The 19,765-nt window shown below is 29.7% G+C and overlaps 1 protein-coding gene and 1 long non-coding RNA gene across 10 annotated transcripts in view; one reads left to right on the forward strand and one right to left on the reverse strand.

The window, feature by feature from the left end:
• osa (trithorax group protein osa) overlaps nucleotides 1-19,765 on the forward strand; it is a gene marked incomplete at its 5' end in the record, with an annotated part of 42,694 nt that overhangs the window by 14,832 nt on the left and 8,097 nt on the right. For 2 of the 9 annotated variants that reach the window (XM_067045706.1, XM_067045708.1), the window contains 11 exon segments: nucleotides 1,460-1,637; nucleotides 2,176-2,319; nucleotides 2,442-2,635; nucleotides 4,936-4,977; nucleotides 9,475-9,675; nucleotides 12,292-12,511; nucleotides 12,988-13,122; nucleotides 15,342-15,431; nucleotides 16,662-16,800; nucleotides 16,893-17,323; nucleotides 17,910-18,070. In XM_067045706.1, coding sequence (XP_066901807.1) covers nucleotides 1,460-1,637; nucleotides 2,176-2,319; nucleotides 2,442-2,635; nucleotides 4,936-4,977; nucleotides 9,475-9,675; nucleotides 12,292-12,511; nucleotides 12,988-13,122; nucleotides 15,342-15,431; nucleotides 16,662-16,800; nucleotides 16,893-17,323; nucleotides 17,910-18,070 — 1,935 coding nt within the window. 9 annotated transcript variants of the gene reach the window in all.
• On the reverse strand, nucleotides 9,042-17,948 carry LOC136795379 (uncharacterized). The gene is made up of 4 exons (XR_010842968.1): nucleotides 17,860-17,948; nucleotides 14,230-14,391; nucleotides 12,957-13,104; nucleotides 9,042-9,161 (listed from the first exon to the last, which is right to left on the reverse strand). It is a non-coding gene; the product is annotated as an uncharacterized lncRNA (long non-coding RNA).

Here is a 19,765-nt window from a genome sequence, read left to right on the forward strand (position 1 = left end):
TACTCTCCATATTATTATTTTAATTATAACTGCTTTGGTAGTTATAAATAAGGTTATGGTTTTTATTGATTAGATTCATCATTTGATCTTCCCTATTTCATGAAATTTGTTATCCTCTTATTCTGCCTTCCGATCAAAAATTAAGAAAGCACAATAGTACTTAATTTATCTTTGAATTTTTAATAATACTGGAGGATCTTAAAAGTTTCAATAATATTGGGACAGATTAGATGCTGAAGAGGAAGACAGTATCCAAGATAAAATAATTTAAATATTATTTTGTTTTTAATAAATTGAATTTGGTCCGGTTGCAGTCAATTAAAACTCAAATAGTAAATTGGTGTACTATTATTTTTGTTATTATATGACGTACTTAACTGCCATCCCCAATCCTCCCAATACAAACAGCTCACTCTGACTTTGACTTCCATCAAAACAGGTGTGAATTCTGTCTCATTAATTTTCATTTAATTTTATTCTTATCCCTTTTCATCTCTTAATTTGTACTTTCTTTAATATTTCTTCTCTTTATCTGTTACTACTACCGTTTTTATTTATTCTTTATAACCTTTAATTTTTCTTTTTACATTCTATGTTTTATTGTATACCCCTGTTATTTTCTACTAAATTTTTTTTTTTTGTGACTGTCAAGTGTTTATATCTTTTTTAGCCCTGACAAAGCCCTGCAATGTGGGGCGAAACTTTGGCTCTAATAAAATAGTACACCAATTTACTATTTTTTTAAAATAGTTTTAAAGAATTTTAATTGACCGCACCCAGACCAAATTCAATTTATTGATACACTCGGTCAATCAGCAATCTTCCAGTATTTTGTTTTTAATTATTTACCTGAAGTCAGGATAAAAAGAATACATTTATGATTTTTGAAATGGCTTTTATTATCAACCTTAGTTTGACACAACATGTAATTTTCAACTATGATTTTTATGATATTCGAGTACTCATCGGCACATAAAAAGAAAGATTGACCTGTTCATTTGTAACTCAGTCAATGATCCTTCTATATTCTATTTATAAATTATTGGGAATATAAGGTATAATCAGGAATTTAGCTAAGCGGTTGTGAGACATGCCCCACAAAGGGCGCAGGTACAAAGAGGGTACAAAATTAAGAATGAAAAATCTTCCTTTTTTTTTTAAAACTGTGCAATTTATCAAGCTATAAAACTTCCACATTAATGGCTGAAATATTTCTAGTTATTAAAAATTACTGATGAGTAGCTTTTCTTGGATAATAACATTGTTTTCAGATTAAAACAATAAATAATTTAACTGAAATTCTATAAAATTATTCAGACCCTCCACCCCCCATGTTGGAATTGGAGGCCACAGATTTTTCAAACTCACCAAGGGTGCAAAAGGATCTTGCTACAGCCCTTGATATATTATGAGTATTTATGCAACTATTTTTCATTAATTCTTGTCATTGTATTTTCAGCATAAGGTCGTCAGCTATAGCAGTAACATGCCACCTAGCCCTGGGAGCTACAACTCGCATGGTGGTGGAGCGATGGGTCCCCCTCCACCTCACCATCCTGGGATGCCGCCTCCACCACCTCCAACATCTACACCAACTCATGATATTCATGAACCATCGATTACAACTACTCCTCCTGGTAAATATACTTAATTTTTCTTATCCAAATTGAAATATTTTAGATTGTTTATTTTTGGAAGGCTCCAAAAAAAGCTTTTAAATAATCCAGAAAATTTTTTTTCAACTCTAACTAAACACTAAAACTTAAAAAGTACAATGCATTTTATGATAAAATTCATGTTAAATTGCTAAGTTGTTCTAGTTTCAAAAAATTGATTTTTTTTTTTTTTAATAAAAGTATATATTACTCATTTTGAAGTAGTGATATTTCTAAAATAAATAATAAAGTTCAAATGCCAAGCCGCTGTGTCACTGAACTGTTTTGATGGAGAACATGGCAATATTTTAATAATCCAAACTTTATTTATTGTGATCTCTGGGTTCTCTAGCAGTTTTTTGTAATTCCAATTAATAATAGAATTCCAGTTAACTTAATAGAGTAATTATTAAGTTTACTGATTGTTTTTATTTTTGTGGCTCTTTATAAAATTGTCACTAATAGGTAATATTTCACCAATTAAATTTCATAACTTTTATTTATAATATCGATATTATAGGTCCAAGTATGACATCAGTTAGCCAAAGCGGGGGTGGTGGAAGCGGAGGTGGTGGTAGTGTTACTTCAATAGTAACTACCGGTCCTGATGGAACACCTCTTGATGAGGCCTCTCAGCAGTCTACCCTTTCAAATGCCTCTGCAGGTAAGGAGTAATTCGAGTCAATGTTCCTTATTTAATTATACATTACATGTAGATTGATTTTTCTTATATCATTAAATTAACTCAATTTTTGTAATTTTACGAATGTCTTGTTATTATCGCAGCATCTGGAGATGATGGAAACATTACTCCAAGTAAAAGAGTAAAAGATAATGTAACCGGAATAATGGGCTACCATAGCCATCCCACTACACCTCAGAGCACAGCTCCGTCACCTGGCGGCGCCTCGCTCAATTCCATGCATGAGGAGTACCCGCCGGATCATAGCCCCACCTGGCCTAGGACTCCTGCCAGCCCAGTAAGTGCTCTTTTATTTTGTTTAGTATTATTTATATCTTTTTCAGTTAGTTCATTTACTAGAGTTTAGCAAAGTTTTTATTTATCTTTTGAGGCTAATTAAAAGATTAGTTAAATTTCAGTTATATAACTATACTTTGTTCACGTATCTGTCCTGTTGTTCTTCTTACCAATAACCCACTGTAATATTTTTATCAAGAAACAAAAGTGTGATATTACTGCTTGTTTAGTTTTCCATTTTGCTCATGACCTAGGAGTTTTAATTTACAATCAGTATTTTTGTTGATAATGTTTCACTGATGATCCCAGCACTTCAGTTATTTGTCTATATACTAAGTATCACATATCTTGCTAAATTAAAAATCATTATGGCTAATTGTATTCTGTCCACCATGAGAATTTCTCTGAGTATTGAGGATGACTATCCAGCATTTCTGTATATCTTACCTTCACACTGCCCAACTCTGGACTTCTCTAGTTAATTTTTTCTTCTAAATTTGTGTGAGTATTCTTAATAATAAAGCAAACTTGATATTATATGAAAGTGAGGTAGCTCAGTGAGTAAGGCACTGTGTTATTTGTTACTGTAGCCATAAGCCAATCCTTATGGGACACACTCAGCCTCTATAATGTTGATAGTATTTTGTTATCGATATTATAAATACTTGTTCTCAGAATTTATAGAAATAGTTGAAAAAATTCATATGCTCCATTTCCTTCCATTGGGTTCTATATTGCCTAAAGCTTCCATCAATATTGATCCCACGGTCTATCTAACACAAAAAGAATTTTTCAAATCGGATTGATAACTTGTTCAAACAAACAACCCTTTCTGCCGTCTGTAATAGTGGAGATAATAGAATCAAGTAATCTTGGAATAAATAATTTAGCTAAAATAAATGAACTTTGATTCCGTAATTCCTCTATGTTGCTTTTAAACATTTTAAAGTTCAAAAGTTTGCTGGTGTAATAATTATTGATCGTTATGTTTGATACTCATTTTGGACTCTTCTATTTGGCTGAGTTGTACTAGGAGTTAAAGATTTTCAGGACATCTTTGCAATATTTTTCAATGTTTAACATATATTTGTATAGCTTTTGTAGTTCCTCATATGTATATACAATTAACAGGAATCAATGGACTGTCATTATCTTTCTCTCTAAGAATAATCTAGCAAAGGTTTCACTACTAATCAGGACTGTCAGTTTTAAGCCCTCAGGTCGGGTAGGATATTTTCTAAATTTTAAAATTTTGGCAACTTGATAATCATTAATTAATCAACCAACAAGTTATGTGTGTGGAAAGTATTTAGGGATATTTTATTTTCTGTATTTTTATGTCTTCTACTCTTGTTTGAATCCATGATTCTTTGTCTCAGATCTGGGTTAGCATTTTCCGAATTTCTTTATTTTTTAAAATCTCTTGTCTTGATAGCCATTCATTGGTACTGAATGGCTCACCTTTTGCTAACATCGAATAATTCTGTGAGCGAAACAGATATACAATATCATCCTGGAAAGTATTTGGTATTCAGGATTAAATTGTGGTCTTTGTTTGCATCACACCCTCCTTGTAATCTATAATTTGATTATTTAAAAAACCATATTTTATGGACTGTATGATTAATCACCAAAGTTTTTGTTGTTCTTTGTTTTATCATTAATATTTTTTGGATTGGATATGTTCGTTAAATGTTGATTATTTTAAAAGTAAGTCTGAATTTCTTTAAGTATTTTTCAGTATTGATTATGACTTAAATTTCTTATTCTTGTTCCTTGAACATTTGGTAAGTGATAATAATTATTAAATATTATAAAACTAATTTACTTCAAAGTAGATATTAATTTTTATAAATAAAGGAGTAGGTGCTAAACAATTATTTGGAGTTCTATTCATGAGCGAAATTAAAACCACATATTTCCCCACTAATTTGTGTGTATATACTTTTTATTTTATTATTTTTTTGTTGTCTAATGCATGTTCAGTGTTTTCGCTATTACACTCTTTAACTTGTCTACACATAAATGCTTAAGTGTTTTTATTTTGTTATCTTTTTTTTTTTTTAGTTTATTTATTTTTTCTATAATTACGTACACATTTAAGTTTTACTTTAAAAATATAATAGTAGTACGCCTTCTCTCCTTTCCTTTTCTGGGACTATTACAAAGTCCTCTTTGAAGAATGCATTTCTTCTTTTCTTTTTTTTTCTTTAACTTTTTTTAAAAGCTAATTTAAAAAATTATGATTTGGCCTTTAAAAATAAATCGGTTTGAAAAAACGTGTATTTGTTTTTTTTCCAGGTGTTTAACAGTCATATTCCCCAAGATCTGTACAGGCCAAAGGTTAATACTTTTTAAACATGTCTCTTATTCACTGTGCCTGCTTTGTCTTGTTATTTTCTTTATTTATTTGCATATAAATTTCAACAGCATCTAGAAATAACATTTCCTTGATTTATTTTTTTAAAAAAGAAGCACTAACATACTGAGGCTTAAAGGTTAAAAAGAGTTAAGAATTATTGAAAGCATTAATTTAAAAATTATTAGTTCAAAAGCTTCCTTTTAATGTTCAGTAATGAGGAGTAATATTTAATTAGCTCTTCTTTCGCATGTATGTATGTTTAGAATCATAAATTTTGTTTATGGTATATCTTTCATGTGAAACCTTAATATATATTCATAGCTCAGGGTGTTGCAATAAAATTAGTAATAATCTGGTCCACCTATAAGTTTTTTGTTTTATTGGCTGGAAATATTTTGTTTTTAAATTCATATTATTAATTTCTTAGAGTTTTGAATTGTGTAATGTTTATTTATTATTTCGAAAAAATATTATATTTGTTATTGCTTGAATAGACTCTCATCAGTCAATGAAATTAATACTTAATTAAAAAATAATAATAATAAAATTATTAGATATTGGTCATTATGGATCCTGTAGGATCCATCAATCTCTCAATTTAAATTATGTTATGAAAAATCGTGATACTATAAATTGAAAACACTAATTCAGTTCTTGTCAGTTATCTGCACATGGTTGATTCTGATATTGTTATTTATATCTAAATTATCCTAAAGCTTTAATAATTGCAAAAAGATTATACCATTTTGATACACCATTAATCAACATTAGGTTTCTATAAACTGTTAGTGTCAGTTTATTGCTGTTACAAGTTTGTGATCAAACTTTACCTAGCCTGGGTTATTTCTTTAACACTGGTCGTGCTTTAATTTAAAGGTAATTCATGTACAAAGTAGTCCTACTTGTTTAATATAATCATAACATTGGAAATGAATTTTTCATAAAAGGATTCATTTATTGCAATATTCCAAATTAAAATTTTGTGTCTCTTTAAGGTTCTACTGTAAGATTTTTTGTATAATTTTTAACATTATCATAGCTTCAGGATTATTTTGATGTAAATTGGGAAACTGAAATAAACATCTGTATAGGAAGATTACTATCGCCAGTATGTATGTTTTCATAGAATCCGTGCTTAGGGTCAGAATGAAATATAAATATATATCTATTAAAACCTGAAATTCGGTTCAGTTTGAAGTAGTCAAATTATTAATTATATATACATTTAATAAAAATTAAATTATTCTATTTAAAAATCAACTTTTAACCTGATTAATCAAGTTAAAAATATTTATTATATTCTTTTGCATTATAAGTATACAAAAAATAAAGTTTATGTATATTTTACATTACTATTTTTTATTAAAACAATAATAGGAATATAAATATAATAAGTATAAACTCCACAAAATGATAAGTTCTACAGGATGATTTATTGTTTAAACACTTAATACCTAAACAGTTAATCGAAATAAAAGTATTTAACCTTTGATTGATATCTTAACCTTAATAAACTAAACATTTGTTAAGGTCATGAGATGAGCCTAAATTATGTGTTTGTTTTTTCTTTTCTGATTTTTACTCTAAAGTACTATTTTTCAAAATCAGGTTCAATGCCGTATATATTCTTACATATTTATACTGTATTTCTACATTTTATATTTGTTATTACTCTTATTTGGCCACTTTCGGGGCAATATAGCACCTATATTTTTTTAAAATTCATTTAAACTATTTGTATGCATATAAATAAAATCTTTTTTTCTTTTTTTTTTTTAATTTTATAATTTGTGTGCAGCACCCTGAACGATCTCTTCTGTCTGGACATTATTAATAACTGCTGATCCTTCAGCGCACAGCTGCATGAGATACTAAAGAAGTGCTTATGTTATTTCTTGACTAGCTTACAGTTATTTAGTCTAGTTTTTTTTTGTTTTTTTTAAATACAGTAGATTCCCAATAATAAGTTTTTTATTTATGATAAAAATTGTGTATTACAGGTTTAAGTGGTGTGTGGTAAATTAAATTTTATTGATAACAGTTTGTTACTAAACAATAATTATTAAATTAATATGATAAGTATTTTACAAATTCTGAGACTTGAAAAATGGGTTTCATTAATGAATAAGTTTCAAGGATCTGATGGGATGAGTACTTTTTATAATTTTTCCACTTTAAAGTGTATATAATTTTTTTTACCCACGTATTTTACATCATTTGTCACCTTTTTCTGATTTTTCGATACTAAGTGGCCTGTGGATCAGTTTCAATTTTTTTATCTATGAATAATTAGTGATTAACAATCTTTTTCACAGTCCCATCAGCTGGATACTGTTTAGAATCTACTGTATTAAATTAATATTACTCTCTCAGGACCCATAATTAATTTACTAACTTTTTTTTATATCGTATTTATGGCAGTACCTAGTTACTTGAATGGTTTTGTGGTGATCATTAAAGCTATGTGGTATGGGAAACATTTATCCAGGGCATGCAAAGAGTAAGGAGCAGTCTTTTCCTTTTAGTATTCTATCCCAATTAGGGGAAATGCATGGTTTTTATTGCGGCATGAATAAACATCAATTGCAATATCAAATGAGTTAATGTTCAAATTAGAAAATTATAGATTCATTGATCCAACTGATTATTAATACATTTACATACATTTTTTTACTGTTTTTGTTTATTTTCGATATTATTTTCACCAAAACCTCTCAATTGGTTAGTATTTTAAATGCTCCCTCTCTATTGTTCTTTCAAAGAATGTCATCATATTTCCATATTATTCAGTCAAAGTAGTCTAGACTGAAGATAGTTTAAGAGAGTTAGCAGTCGCTTAATTGTACTTACAGTCGAATCTCGGTCACAAAAATTATAAGGGAATGATAAGTCACTCTAAATTTATTATAAATAGTTTGAGTAATAAAGGTTAGGTTTTGGACATTTTAAGGGGAGAGGTGATATTTTTATTTGGGATGCTGAGGCTCAAATAATGAAAATTTAAGATAGAATGGTAAACTGGCTACATACTTATATTTTTTTCATTTTTCACTCTTAAATTCTCCCACCCCACTCAATTAAAACAGTTATATACAAAAATTCTTGAAATAGACACAATTATGGACTATTATAGTTGTGTATTTTTAATAATTATGGCTTATATGGAATTTTTTGATTAGTGGGGAGCTAAATTTTCTGTTTCTCAATAACAATTTTTAATTTTTGAAGGTGTTGTAGTAGAGAAGCTCATCTGACTTGCTCCAGAGGGTTTAGATTTGGGCTGTATGATTGCTACATTTTCTCTTTTCCTTTCAGTATAATGTATTCCTGTGACTTTATGAGATAAGTTTCATCTTAAATTTCTACCAATTATCATGTGATTTCTTTGCTTATTTTTTTCTCTGCTGAACAAGTTTTTCTCAATAAAACTTAAAATTGTCAAGGATCACTAATATTTTGTAATCATTCTATAGCGGTTATCAATATCACATTTTACCCTAATTATTTAGAGTGGAAGGGATTTATATTACTCTCTTTATAATGTTTCTTCTCAGCAGTTTTAGTGATTTTAGAAGTGTTAATTTATTAAAACTAATCAAGTCCTTTGCATAATGAATTTTTTTAGTATTGATATTAGTAATAAATATCACTGGTCCGCATTTTTATTAATATCTTTTTAACTAACAGTATTTACTTTAACTACAAATTTAGAAATAGTTAATAGCATGTTAATGCCATTATTGTATTATTTTCTTTAAAAAAATTTGTTTGTGCTCAATAAATTTGCATTTAGTAGGGTATTGATTAGAATAATTTATTCAGCACTTATTACTTTTTAAATGAAAAAACAGTGACTTTAGTTATTGGGAGTCTTAAAAGTTCCATTGCTCATCATTGCAATCATGACATAATCTGAAGAATTTTATACACCAGTTTTGTTTAATTAATTATATTTTTCATTTTCATTTAGATATATTTTTTCCAATTTAATCAATATATAAATAATTATAATATTTTCTCAAAAATAAATTAATAAACGAACTTGAAAGTTTTTAATATTTTGATTTTTAATCTTGCTCCTCACCTTGAAAATGATTGTTTTTGATAAACATTCTTCCTCGGGATATCTCATTTTTTCTCAGGTTGTTTTCTTTCTCGTCATCGACTAAACAGTTTAAATTGTATAATTAATTGAATTAGCAAATTCTGAATAAATAACCATTCTAAAAGCTCCTTAGTAGTCCAATTTCACCGCATAAAGTTTAATACAGAACAAATCAAATCAATATTTTAATCACATTTCATGGTGCAATGGACTGAGTTTGGTTTGTTTTAGTGAAACTTTTGTTATAGTCGCTTCAAGTATGTTTTCTTGTCAGCCATATATTCATACTCAGATGTTGGTTTACTATGCTGAATGACTGGCTGAAAATCTCCTCTTTTAGGTTAAGGTGTAAATAATAATTTTAATGTTTCAGAAACAACATGATAGCCTGGGTAAGCTGTATGAAATGGACGAATCTCATGACCGAAGGATGTGGCTGGATAAACTGCTTCATTTCATGGAGGAACGAGGGACACCTATATCTGCCTGCCCGACCATATCAAAGAACCCTTTGGACTTATTTAGGCTGTACTTGTTTGTCAAAGAAAGAGGGGGCTTCATGGAGGTATGCAAGGTGCAGTGTAGTTCCACATGGTACCCGGTTTATTTTTTTCCATATCTTTCTTCTTATTAACTTTTTATTGTTTTCATTAATTTTTCCACTTTATTTGGCTAAGGGATTTATTTGCATGCTTTTTATTTTTTTATGTATATTTCTTCTTTTTCAATTTTTAATGCTATTAATGGAAATTAAAATGTTTTGGGTTGCTATTTATAATTTTTAAATCTATATATTAGCGGCAAAGTATGAATTAAGGCATTCTGTGGAATACTTTAGAACTTGGATGTGATAAAGATACTTTGTTTGTATGAAATATTTTTATTTTTTACTACTTTACAAGGTTTAAAATTTATAAGGATTTTTCCTAGAAATTTTTGAATGAGAAATTGTAGAATTTTCTCAGCATAAAACCAAGATTTAATTTATTCATCTGACCCTCAAAAACAGAGGACTATTAATTAGAACAAGGAGATAAGGTGATGGTTAGCCTTCATGAATATTTAGTTAAATCTACATCAAAGTTGCTAATTACAAATTTGGGGTGCTAAATAAAGTTCATCTTTAAACAATAATTACTAACGTGGTTACAACCAGTTCAGTTTAGTTGTCCTTTCTCGTTTACAGAAATATACAGACAATAAGAGTAATTTTTTGTTTTATGAAAATGAGGGGCAAAACAAGTGGTTATAATTTATTATTTGTTTTGGTCTCAAGATCAAAATACGCAGTCCAAGCCAAATAAAATGATAAATTACTAATTAAATTACAAATGTATTTAATAATATTAGACAAATTTAATTATGTTTATCATGCTTAAAAAAGAACAGAATGTTTTGAATAAAAATCTATTCAGAATGAAAGCAAGGATATTGTGCATTTTCAGTTCCAAGTGGGACCGCTTTTATAGTAGGTAGTAATTTTAATGAAATTAATTTCTCCAGTTTGATTAATTCTGTTATTACATTCACAATCAAGAAAAAAAAAATTTAATCCCCTTCCTCTAATTTTGAGGTTTTAAGTTTCAAGATTCAGAGAATCCAAATTTCATTTAAAAATTAGTCTGCAAGTTTTTCTAAGACTACTGGGTCAATTATTATTGGTTTTTGTGTGTGTGTTTTATGTAGAATTGGCACCATCACAAGATTACTCTAGGATGATCCTTGGAACTTGGTACTATTCGCCATTTGGTTTAAAATTTTTATTACAATTCAGTAATAATGTTTTATAAAACTAGTGGGGTTCATTATTATTTATATTGATTAAAAGTATTAGTCTGTATGTACAATAATTAGACAACAAACAAAATTTGCCAAATAATGTTGGCATTAAACAAACTTCCAGGTCATTCTATAAGATGCTGACTTTTGTACTGAGCTGTTAATACATTTAATGGTTTCTTCTTATATTCTTGTGGTTTTTTATTAAGTGTAAAGAAAATGGTTTTGGGAAACAATGCTTTGAATATATTATAGTTTTTGTCTTATGTATTTTTCTTAAAGCTGTTTATGTATTTGTTTTCTCTAAAATTGGTTAATGGTCTTTTTGCTTGGATTATTCTTCATCCTTGCTTTGCTTTTATCCTCATCCTCACAACGTGAACTACAGTTTACTGCACTTTTTTTTTTTTATATTTATATTTAGTGGATATTCTTTATAAAATTGTAACACATTTCCTATTACATGTGTATTATGTGTTAGACTGTGTTAAAATAAGTATTTACAAGTTCATAATTCAACTATTATATGAAATACTAATTGATGATATGGATATTGTTTTCAGAAATATTAAAATGTGCCCATTGTCTCTTTAATATATTGAAATTCATATTAAATCAATTTTCTGTCTTCTATAAAATATTAATGACTTCTTTATCTTAATTAATAACTTTTAATCCCCATACCTTTAGCTGCCTTGTCAGTCAGTTATTAAGTTTACATGAAATGAGTGGGCCTGTAGTGGGGAGTGACAAAGTTCAGAGCTATGTTAGCAAATAAATAACTTTTTAGAATACTATTTGTTTGTTTCAGTGGGAAGAAATTCAAATTTTATTAAATTATTATTATTTTATTATATTAAATTATTGTTTTAGAAAATTTGGTTAATCTTATTGAACTAAATCTTTATGATATATTCTTGGTGATAAAAAGCCTCTTACAGCAAGTTTTAATGTGATTGTCATGCTTAATTGCCAGTTTATAAGTTAATGCTGAAAGCTAGTTGTTAGTAATGGCAGTAGTGTTATCTCTGTATACTATCAATATAACTGTTAGAACATTAGAAAAATAGATATTCACATTCAGTAGTATTATTGTCATTGATATACTGAAAATTATCTGTGTATTTTGTTGTTAATTTTGTATGTAGCCTGTAAGAATCATGTAGTTTTCTTGCACTATTGAAATATGTGTGATCCTAAATTTTGTGTTTGAGTTCATTTTTGTGTTGTATGTTAGAACTCTATTTTTTTCCCCCTTTTTACTCATCATGTTGTTTCCTTTTCTTTTTAGTAATTTTGTTGTGTGAGATTAATTGTATTGCCTTAATGTTTTTAGTATTTTTGCACTTTGTAGCGGACAGTCAAAAAGTGTTATTGAGAATTTGTATTTCAACTTTCACATTATTTATAGGTTACAAAGAACAAGATATGGAAGGACATCGCAGGTCTCTTGGGTATCGGTGCCTCTTCTAGTGCTGCATACACCCTGAGGAAACACTATACCAAGAACTTGCTTCCCTTTGAATGCCATTTCGATAGGGGTGGAATAGATCCACAACCAATCATCAACCAAGTTGAGGCTACATCAAAGAAAAAGGGAGCCAAAGGAACTGCACCAGTGCCCTCTCCAGGTTCTGTCATTTAAAATTTATTTTCCTCATTTTAAACATAACAACATATTGTTAGGAATAAATAGTTACTTTTAAGAAAATCAATAAGTGTTTATTTTTACATCGACTGTTGGCTGATCTCTAACAGTATATAACCTCCATAAATCAAAACATTTCCCACCCCTCACTTTTGTTTTTGGAATGTAATTTTTTTTTTTACAATTTTGAGGAATCATATTTTCTTTTTAAATTTAGTTCCTTATTCGAGGAACATTTTACAGTTTTTTAATTCATTCGTGATATATTTAAAATGATTTCCTTTTTTTAGGTTAAATAAAACATACCTATGTATATTCCATTTTCATATTTTCCTTAAAAAATTCTAATTTTGTCTGTAATTAAGAAACGAGTGTAGACTTAAAGAATAATGTGGTTACAATTAAGATAAAAAGTGAAGGTTACTTACTCCCGTTGTAATAATTCCTGTTTGAATTCAGGTTCTTCAAACTCCCAAGATTCATTTCAAGGTCCTGGTAGTGGCGGAACTAGCATGGACGGCTATTCCAATTACGGAGGATACCCTCAGGATTATAATAGTCAGCAACAACGCCCTCCTTCCCAATCAAGTCAAGGTAATTAAAGAAAAGAAAAAAAAACCTATTAAAAACTCTGTGGACTACTTTGATCTACTTACTTTAAAAACTATACTTGCTTTGTTTTCTGATTGCACAACAACTGTACTAATGAGAAGACTCCATTGGTTTCATTGTATCGCACAAGTATTAATTAATTTTGATTAGTATTGCTGTATCAAACTTAACTAGCACCATGTTCTTCATGAATCGTAATTATTAAATTATTAACAGTTGCTTTTAACTAACTTTAGTATATTTGCGATCTTTTAGGTATAACAATGGGAGTAGTAAATATGAAACTTCTTAGCACCTTAATGCAGAATCAATCAATTTAATTCACTCTTATTATCTGAAAAGGGTTAAATAGGGGGAAAGTTATTTATTTCAGAGTAATGACGAGCAATTTGTACTTCATGAAAAAATATGAATGATGGGGTGAAATAGATCCACAAAGTATCCAAAGGGTGAAATACGGAGGAATTTGATGATTTTGTTGAACAATGTTTGTCAATATATGTTGTCCCAAAACCAGCTAGTGAAATGTTGAAGTATGTCAACCTAAAACTCGTCAAGAAAAATGTACCAAATCATAGAAACAATCTTCACCATGTTTTGTAGTAAGTTTCTTCCTGTTTTGTTGTAAAAAAGGGTTTGTGTTCAATTGCTACAACTTTCTTTGGGATCACTAAAAACTAAATATTAATTATGGAACATGGGTTATTTATGGTAATAACTCATAAATATTAAATAAATTATTTTCATGGTTTTGGTTCTTTTGGCACGATTGCTGTCAAAAAAAGATTTGCACAATACACGTTGGACATTTTATAATTATTTACGATTAATCCTGATACAACATACAGTTTGATATAATAAATTATTATTTTTATCTTTTACAGTCAAAAAACAAAAATGTGAGCCTTAATTATAGGGATAGATATTTTAGCTATTCCGTTATTGTGGAACTTTCCTAAAGTTTTGTATCAATTATAATCCTTCAACATCTTACATGTCAGCTCTAGGACTAATATTCATAAAACTTGAGGTTATAAATCTATTAGAATTTTAAACTTGGGAAGAATCTTTTGATTTTTTTTCATTTACCTCTGAGCTTTTCCTTGTTCCTGGCATCACATTTCTAAATCTTTCAAATAACTTTTTGCCAGGATCTTGATAAGAAGTGTGATCATTATAAACTCGTAATAGGAGACAAAAGGTTTCTGTTATTTCCTTTTTTTTATCAAGTAAATAATGTATTATTTCTTCCTGAAAAAATGTTTTGTTCAGCATAAAACTTGCAAGACGGTTTTGAAACTTCAGCCTGTTGTTCTACACTTAATATGAAAGGATAAATAATTTCATACTTGTTTACGTATAAATTTTATTAACTTCTAAACTTGTCGAAAATTGGAACTGTATCACCTATATAATATTATTGTGAATCACATTTCTAATGCCCATAGCTTTTAGTAAATCAAGACATTAAAGAGTATATGTTTTATAAATGTTTTCATTATAAGAACTTTCTTGTCGAGATGAACCAGGGATTGTTTACTATTTAAGGATACAGAAACATTCTGTTTCTTTCTTTTTTTTTTTTTCTCGGCCAAGACTCCATCTGGAGTCCTATATTGCCTAACCATGGTTAGGGGTCAAAGTTCTCCATTTTGTGGCACCGCCACTCAATGAAAAAAGTCAACATCCCAGGCCAGATTTGAACCGGCACCGCCAATAGACATCAAATTGGTAAGACTGTGTCTTAACCACTGAGCAACAGGCGGCCTTCCTTTAATCTTCATATAACCATAACTTTTTTATTTATAAATGACCCTGATGCCCTCCAATATCCAGGGTCTCCTCACAGTTTCTTCGCCAGCGATTAGGATCAGCTGCCAACAACCATTATCCTGTGTTACTATTAAGCTATTGATATTTTTAAGAAATTGTGACTACTAAAATCATTAAGAGTAGCAATTAAAAACTATAACTAGCAAGTCAGTTATTTCTGAGTGTCAGGTGACTAGAGTGGTAACCAGCAAGCTAATGTAAATATAATATTTTATTAGAGTATGATACATTATTTTATTAATATGTTAATTGTTACATTTAGATATTGTAATTAATTTCCTTTGACTCCTTTTACTTTTTCATTTTACGCCTGACAAATTGTCAGTAAATAATAAAGTGAACAGACCTGATAGTGTTGGTATGGCTAGGTATGGTTGCTGGTCAGGATAACATTAGTGTATCAAATCCTTTTGACGACAATGCTACTAGCAGCTCCCGCGGAGGTCCCTCCCGTCCAGGTAACATTCTTGCATGCTATCTCCAATACCCTCTCCTTTTCCTTACTCCATGTCCACAAATTTTGCCGTTTTATATGTGTTTTCATCGGGCATGAATTCTGTTTTAATATTTGGTTATTTTCTGTTCGTAATGTATTTGTTACTTATATGGAATCCTTTTTTTACTTAAAAATGTTTAAAGTTTCCTTGTTTTCGTTTTTATTTATACAAATTTTGTACTATGCACTATTTTGTTAGTTATTTTCCTTACATTGAAACCTAATTCATAGAGCTTGGGAAGCATTGTCAGGAATTCGCCTTTAGGGAACATACCTTGAATGCTTTAACCGTTTTAAGTAGAAAAAAAAAAGTATACGTAATTATCTAATGTCTATTTTATCTCTAAAGTTATGTTTGATAAAGATTATGATATAATGATAAAGGATTCATTTGACTATTCCTTCAATTTTTTTTCTAAAATGAAAAGATTGTAATTTTAAACAGTATTTTTAACAAGTGTTTCCTGATGGAGTCCTCAATTTTTCAAACAACCAAAAATTATAATATAACAGAAATATAATTTTAAAAAGTGCTTGTTTTGTGATCCAACAATAAATGAACTATTCCTTTTTTACTTTTTATCAAGCGATGATTTTCTAATAATAACTAGTTCTAGGCTTGTTAATACACAAAATTCAAAACTGTACTTGTTTTCTGCTATCTTTGAAGGCATATTTTGAGTACATGCCTAATCCTCTGATAACTGAAAAAAAAATTGGTCCTCTATTATAACTTATAATTTATATCATAAGTATTTATTTCTCTCCCTTATCCTCCAAACATTTATTTACGCCAAACATAATTGAAGTGGTCACATATAGATCTTTTATAATTTGTTGTTACACATTTTCTCCTTTATTAGTTGTTTTTAATAATTTCATCTATGTGTTTTGATAATTTTTTTCATTCTATGTTTAGAACTTAGGGTTGTTAGCACTATTTTGTTCTAAATGTTAATAAGTAGTTGGTGCAGCTGTATGATGTATTGAGCTTGGTGGTTACTTCTCTGTTTATTCAAATGTTTGTTTAATGTTCTCTAATATTTATAATAAAATGAAACGATTTCTTCTTGGTGGTTGGTTAATCTATATGTTAGTTGTTGATTGTGCTTGCTTATTTCGTCAGTTATTTATGATTCGTGTTGGATGTTACAAATTTTTAATTATTAATATATACTTTGTCTACTTGTAGGTTTAGCACCGAGTGGTGGTGGCTACCAGGGGCAGGGCAGCGGCTATCAGTATGGAGAAGGTTACAGCCAGCAGTATCCAGGAGCCCAGTACCCTCCCAACAGACCCATGTATCCACCCTATGGGCCTGAAGGAGACAGGTCAGCAAAGTATACCTATTGATTTTTTCTTGTATCTTCATCTAATGTCGTTACTTAATATATCCATATAATGTGAATGATATCTACAATAGGGGCTACAACCAAAGCAGCAGCAGTGCTAACAGCACCGTGCCACCACCGCCCGGCCCTGGAAGTGGAAACAGCAGCCAAGGACCTGGGCCTCAGGCTCCTCAGCAGGGTCAGCAGCAGCAGCCTCAGTCCCAGCAGCAGCAACAGCCCCAACAGCAGGACTACAACAGGTATCCCATCGGTGGAGGCTACCCTCCCCCAAGGGGCTACCCGCCGCCTGGTGGTGGGGCCAGCCCGTCCGGAGGAACACCTCCCGGCGGCCAGTACTCAGGCGACTTCTACAGAGAGGGTTACTACCCCCCTGGTGCTGGTGGGGCTAAGGCCATGCCGCCTCCCGCTCCTCAGCCGAGGAGGCATCCTGATTTTGTTAAGGATGCAGCACCGCAGCCACCGTACCCTCCCTATCCTCAGCAGAGACCCAATATGTATCCAGGTATGGAGCTAATTTTCAAAACTCTAGTTTATGGATTGGCATTTGATTTATCTAAGCATGAAACATCAATTAATTATAGGACAGTGCTATATAGAAACATACCATCTGTTTTTATTCAGGATTTAAGATTCGTCACATTTCTCAAAAGAATGTGAAACTGTGCTAATTGATTACGAATTCCTCAGTATTTTATAATATATTCTATACGGTATACTATAGATATGAAGAAATACTGCTAAAGAATTTCAGAAGTGCATTTCTGTATTAACCCTGGCCAATTGGGATTGAGATATATCAGTGTTATTTTCCTTACTAAGTTACTTTTAATAAATCCTCAACTTAATCTATAAATATCTTTGTCACTGTTTTTCTCATTCTTGTTCATCTTTTTTTTTTTTTTTTAATGTTTTTTTTTCCTGCTAAAAACACATATTGATAGTAGGAAATATCTTAACTCCAATATAATAATCTAGGAGTAGAGAGTTTTTCAGTTCCTACCACTAATATTTTAATGTTGCTTTCATTTTTGTTCTAACCTTTAATACTGTTTGTTTGAATTAATCATCTCTAAAATATATTCTTTCAGGCTGGTCAAATAACAGTAGCAACAACTTCCGAGGCCAGTACCCTACTCCCGGAGGCAGTCCTGGGCCTCAGCAGTGGGGCCAGGGTCCTTCACGACCTGGTGCTCCTCCCAACCATCAGTCCAATAGTCCTCAATGGCAACCTCCATACCAGCCTTCTCAGGTAATTATTTTTATTTTATTCATTTATAACATCTTTAAGTTTTATTGTTATTATTTCAATACATATTTTATAGAAATAATAATTATAAAAACAGCTGTTCATGTGTTATTGAATAGTTATTTTCTATTTTCTCTTAGGTACTTAAAATAAGTTAAATTTGTAAAATATAAATATTGAATATGAAATTTGCAAGGAATTCCATTTCATTATATATATTAATATTTAACTTTGATCAACCACTTTAAGTTCAAAATTTATTTTTAAAAGTGTTTAAAGGCTAATTAAATGTGAGCTATTTGCTATATGTATCATTACTGAAGCTAGTTTACTATAGTATATTTATTTGATTTAATTATACTTCAGGAGATTTATTTCACGTTTATTTAATGTTAGTATATATATTAAGCTGCTTATTAATTTTTTTTTTTAATTATTAGTAAACTAATAATGAAAACTGAAATTTAATAAGCAGCTTAATGTTAGTATATATATTTCTTTTTGTATTAATTTTTTTAAGGCATTGAATCGTACAAAATGGTAACTAACATGAAAAGTTTTAGTAGCGTTAAAAGTGTTTGCTAATTAAACGGTTCAACCTCCAACCAGCAGTCATAACTATAACTTAATTCCGAGATTATTCTTTTGAATAACTAATTTCCTAAATATTCTTTCAAAAATCTATGAGATCACCTTGAAGAATCTGGTGATGGTGAAAACATCACTATAAATACCATGTTTTATGACCAAGTGTCCCATTTATGTTATTCCACAGCAATTGAAAATTGCATTTTAATTTTACTGGTAAGATTAATAGAACAATCCTCTAACCTCTTTTTAGTTAGTAAATCTTAACAAATTTTATTTTATGATTAAGCACATGCATTTTTGTTTACCTTTGTGATTCTAATGTTTCATTAAATCATTTATCTAGATTAATAGCTGTAGTTAAATTGATATTCCAAAATATTTATCAGCATGTCTAAACACTCAAAGCTCCTTATTCAGGTTTTGTTATTCGCGTTTCCACTATTTTTAGATCTAAACAACAATTTTTATTTTATTTATTTACTAGTTATCTTCCAAAATAAGTATCAAAGTGTTAACAAACAATTCCTATTGTTGTTGGCCTATTAGTTCTTTTATAAAGTAATGCTGGATCGCTTGAGCCACTATGGCTCTTGATGGTTTCACAAGTGGCTGTGTCTAGTAGAAGCCAAGAAAAATTAGTTTCTACAATGAAGAAAAGTTTCAGCTTAAAGTAATAAATGGTAATGTTTGACCATTTATGTCTTGGAAAGTTGTTTGTAAAAAGACATTTGCCAGAAAAAGTTAATAAATTCCTTAAACCTTTCCCAAAGTCTGATAATATTTAAAAGTATTGTTAAAATGTCTCTCATTAAATTTCTTCTGTTATATTTGTAACCTTGGAACATAGTCCCTAACAAATTATGTTTTCATAATTTCTGTATGTGTCATATTTATATTTAAGGTTATTTGATCTGTACTTGTTTAAATTACTTTTACAGAGATATATTTATTACTCTGTTCAATATCATATGATGCCCAGTTATAGTACCATTACTTCATGTATGTACTGAGGCTGCTTGTATGTATGTAATCAATTCCTGATTATCCGTGGCATTGAATGGCCTGTTTGCCATGGATGACTGAAATTCACAGATATGAAATTCAATC

The sequence above is a fragment of the Halyomorpha halys genome, unplaced genomic scaffold (genome assembly GCF_000696795.3).
Source record: "Halyomorpha halys isolate HHAL.00 unplaced genomic scaffold, Hhal_1.1 Scaffold946.1, whole genome shotgun sequence".
In the NCBI taxonomy this organism is placed as follows: domain Eukaryota; kingdom Metazoa; phylum Arthropoda; class Insecta; order Hemiptera; family Pentatomidae; genus Halyomorpha; species Halyomorpha halys.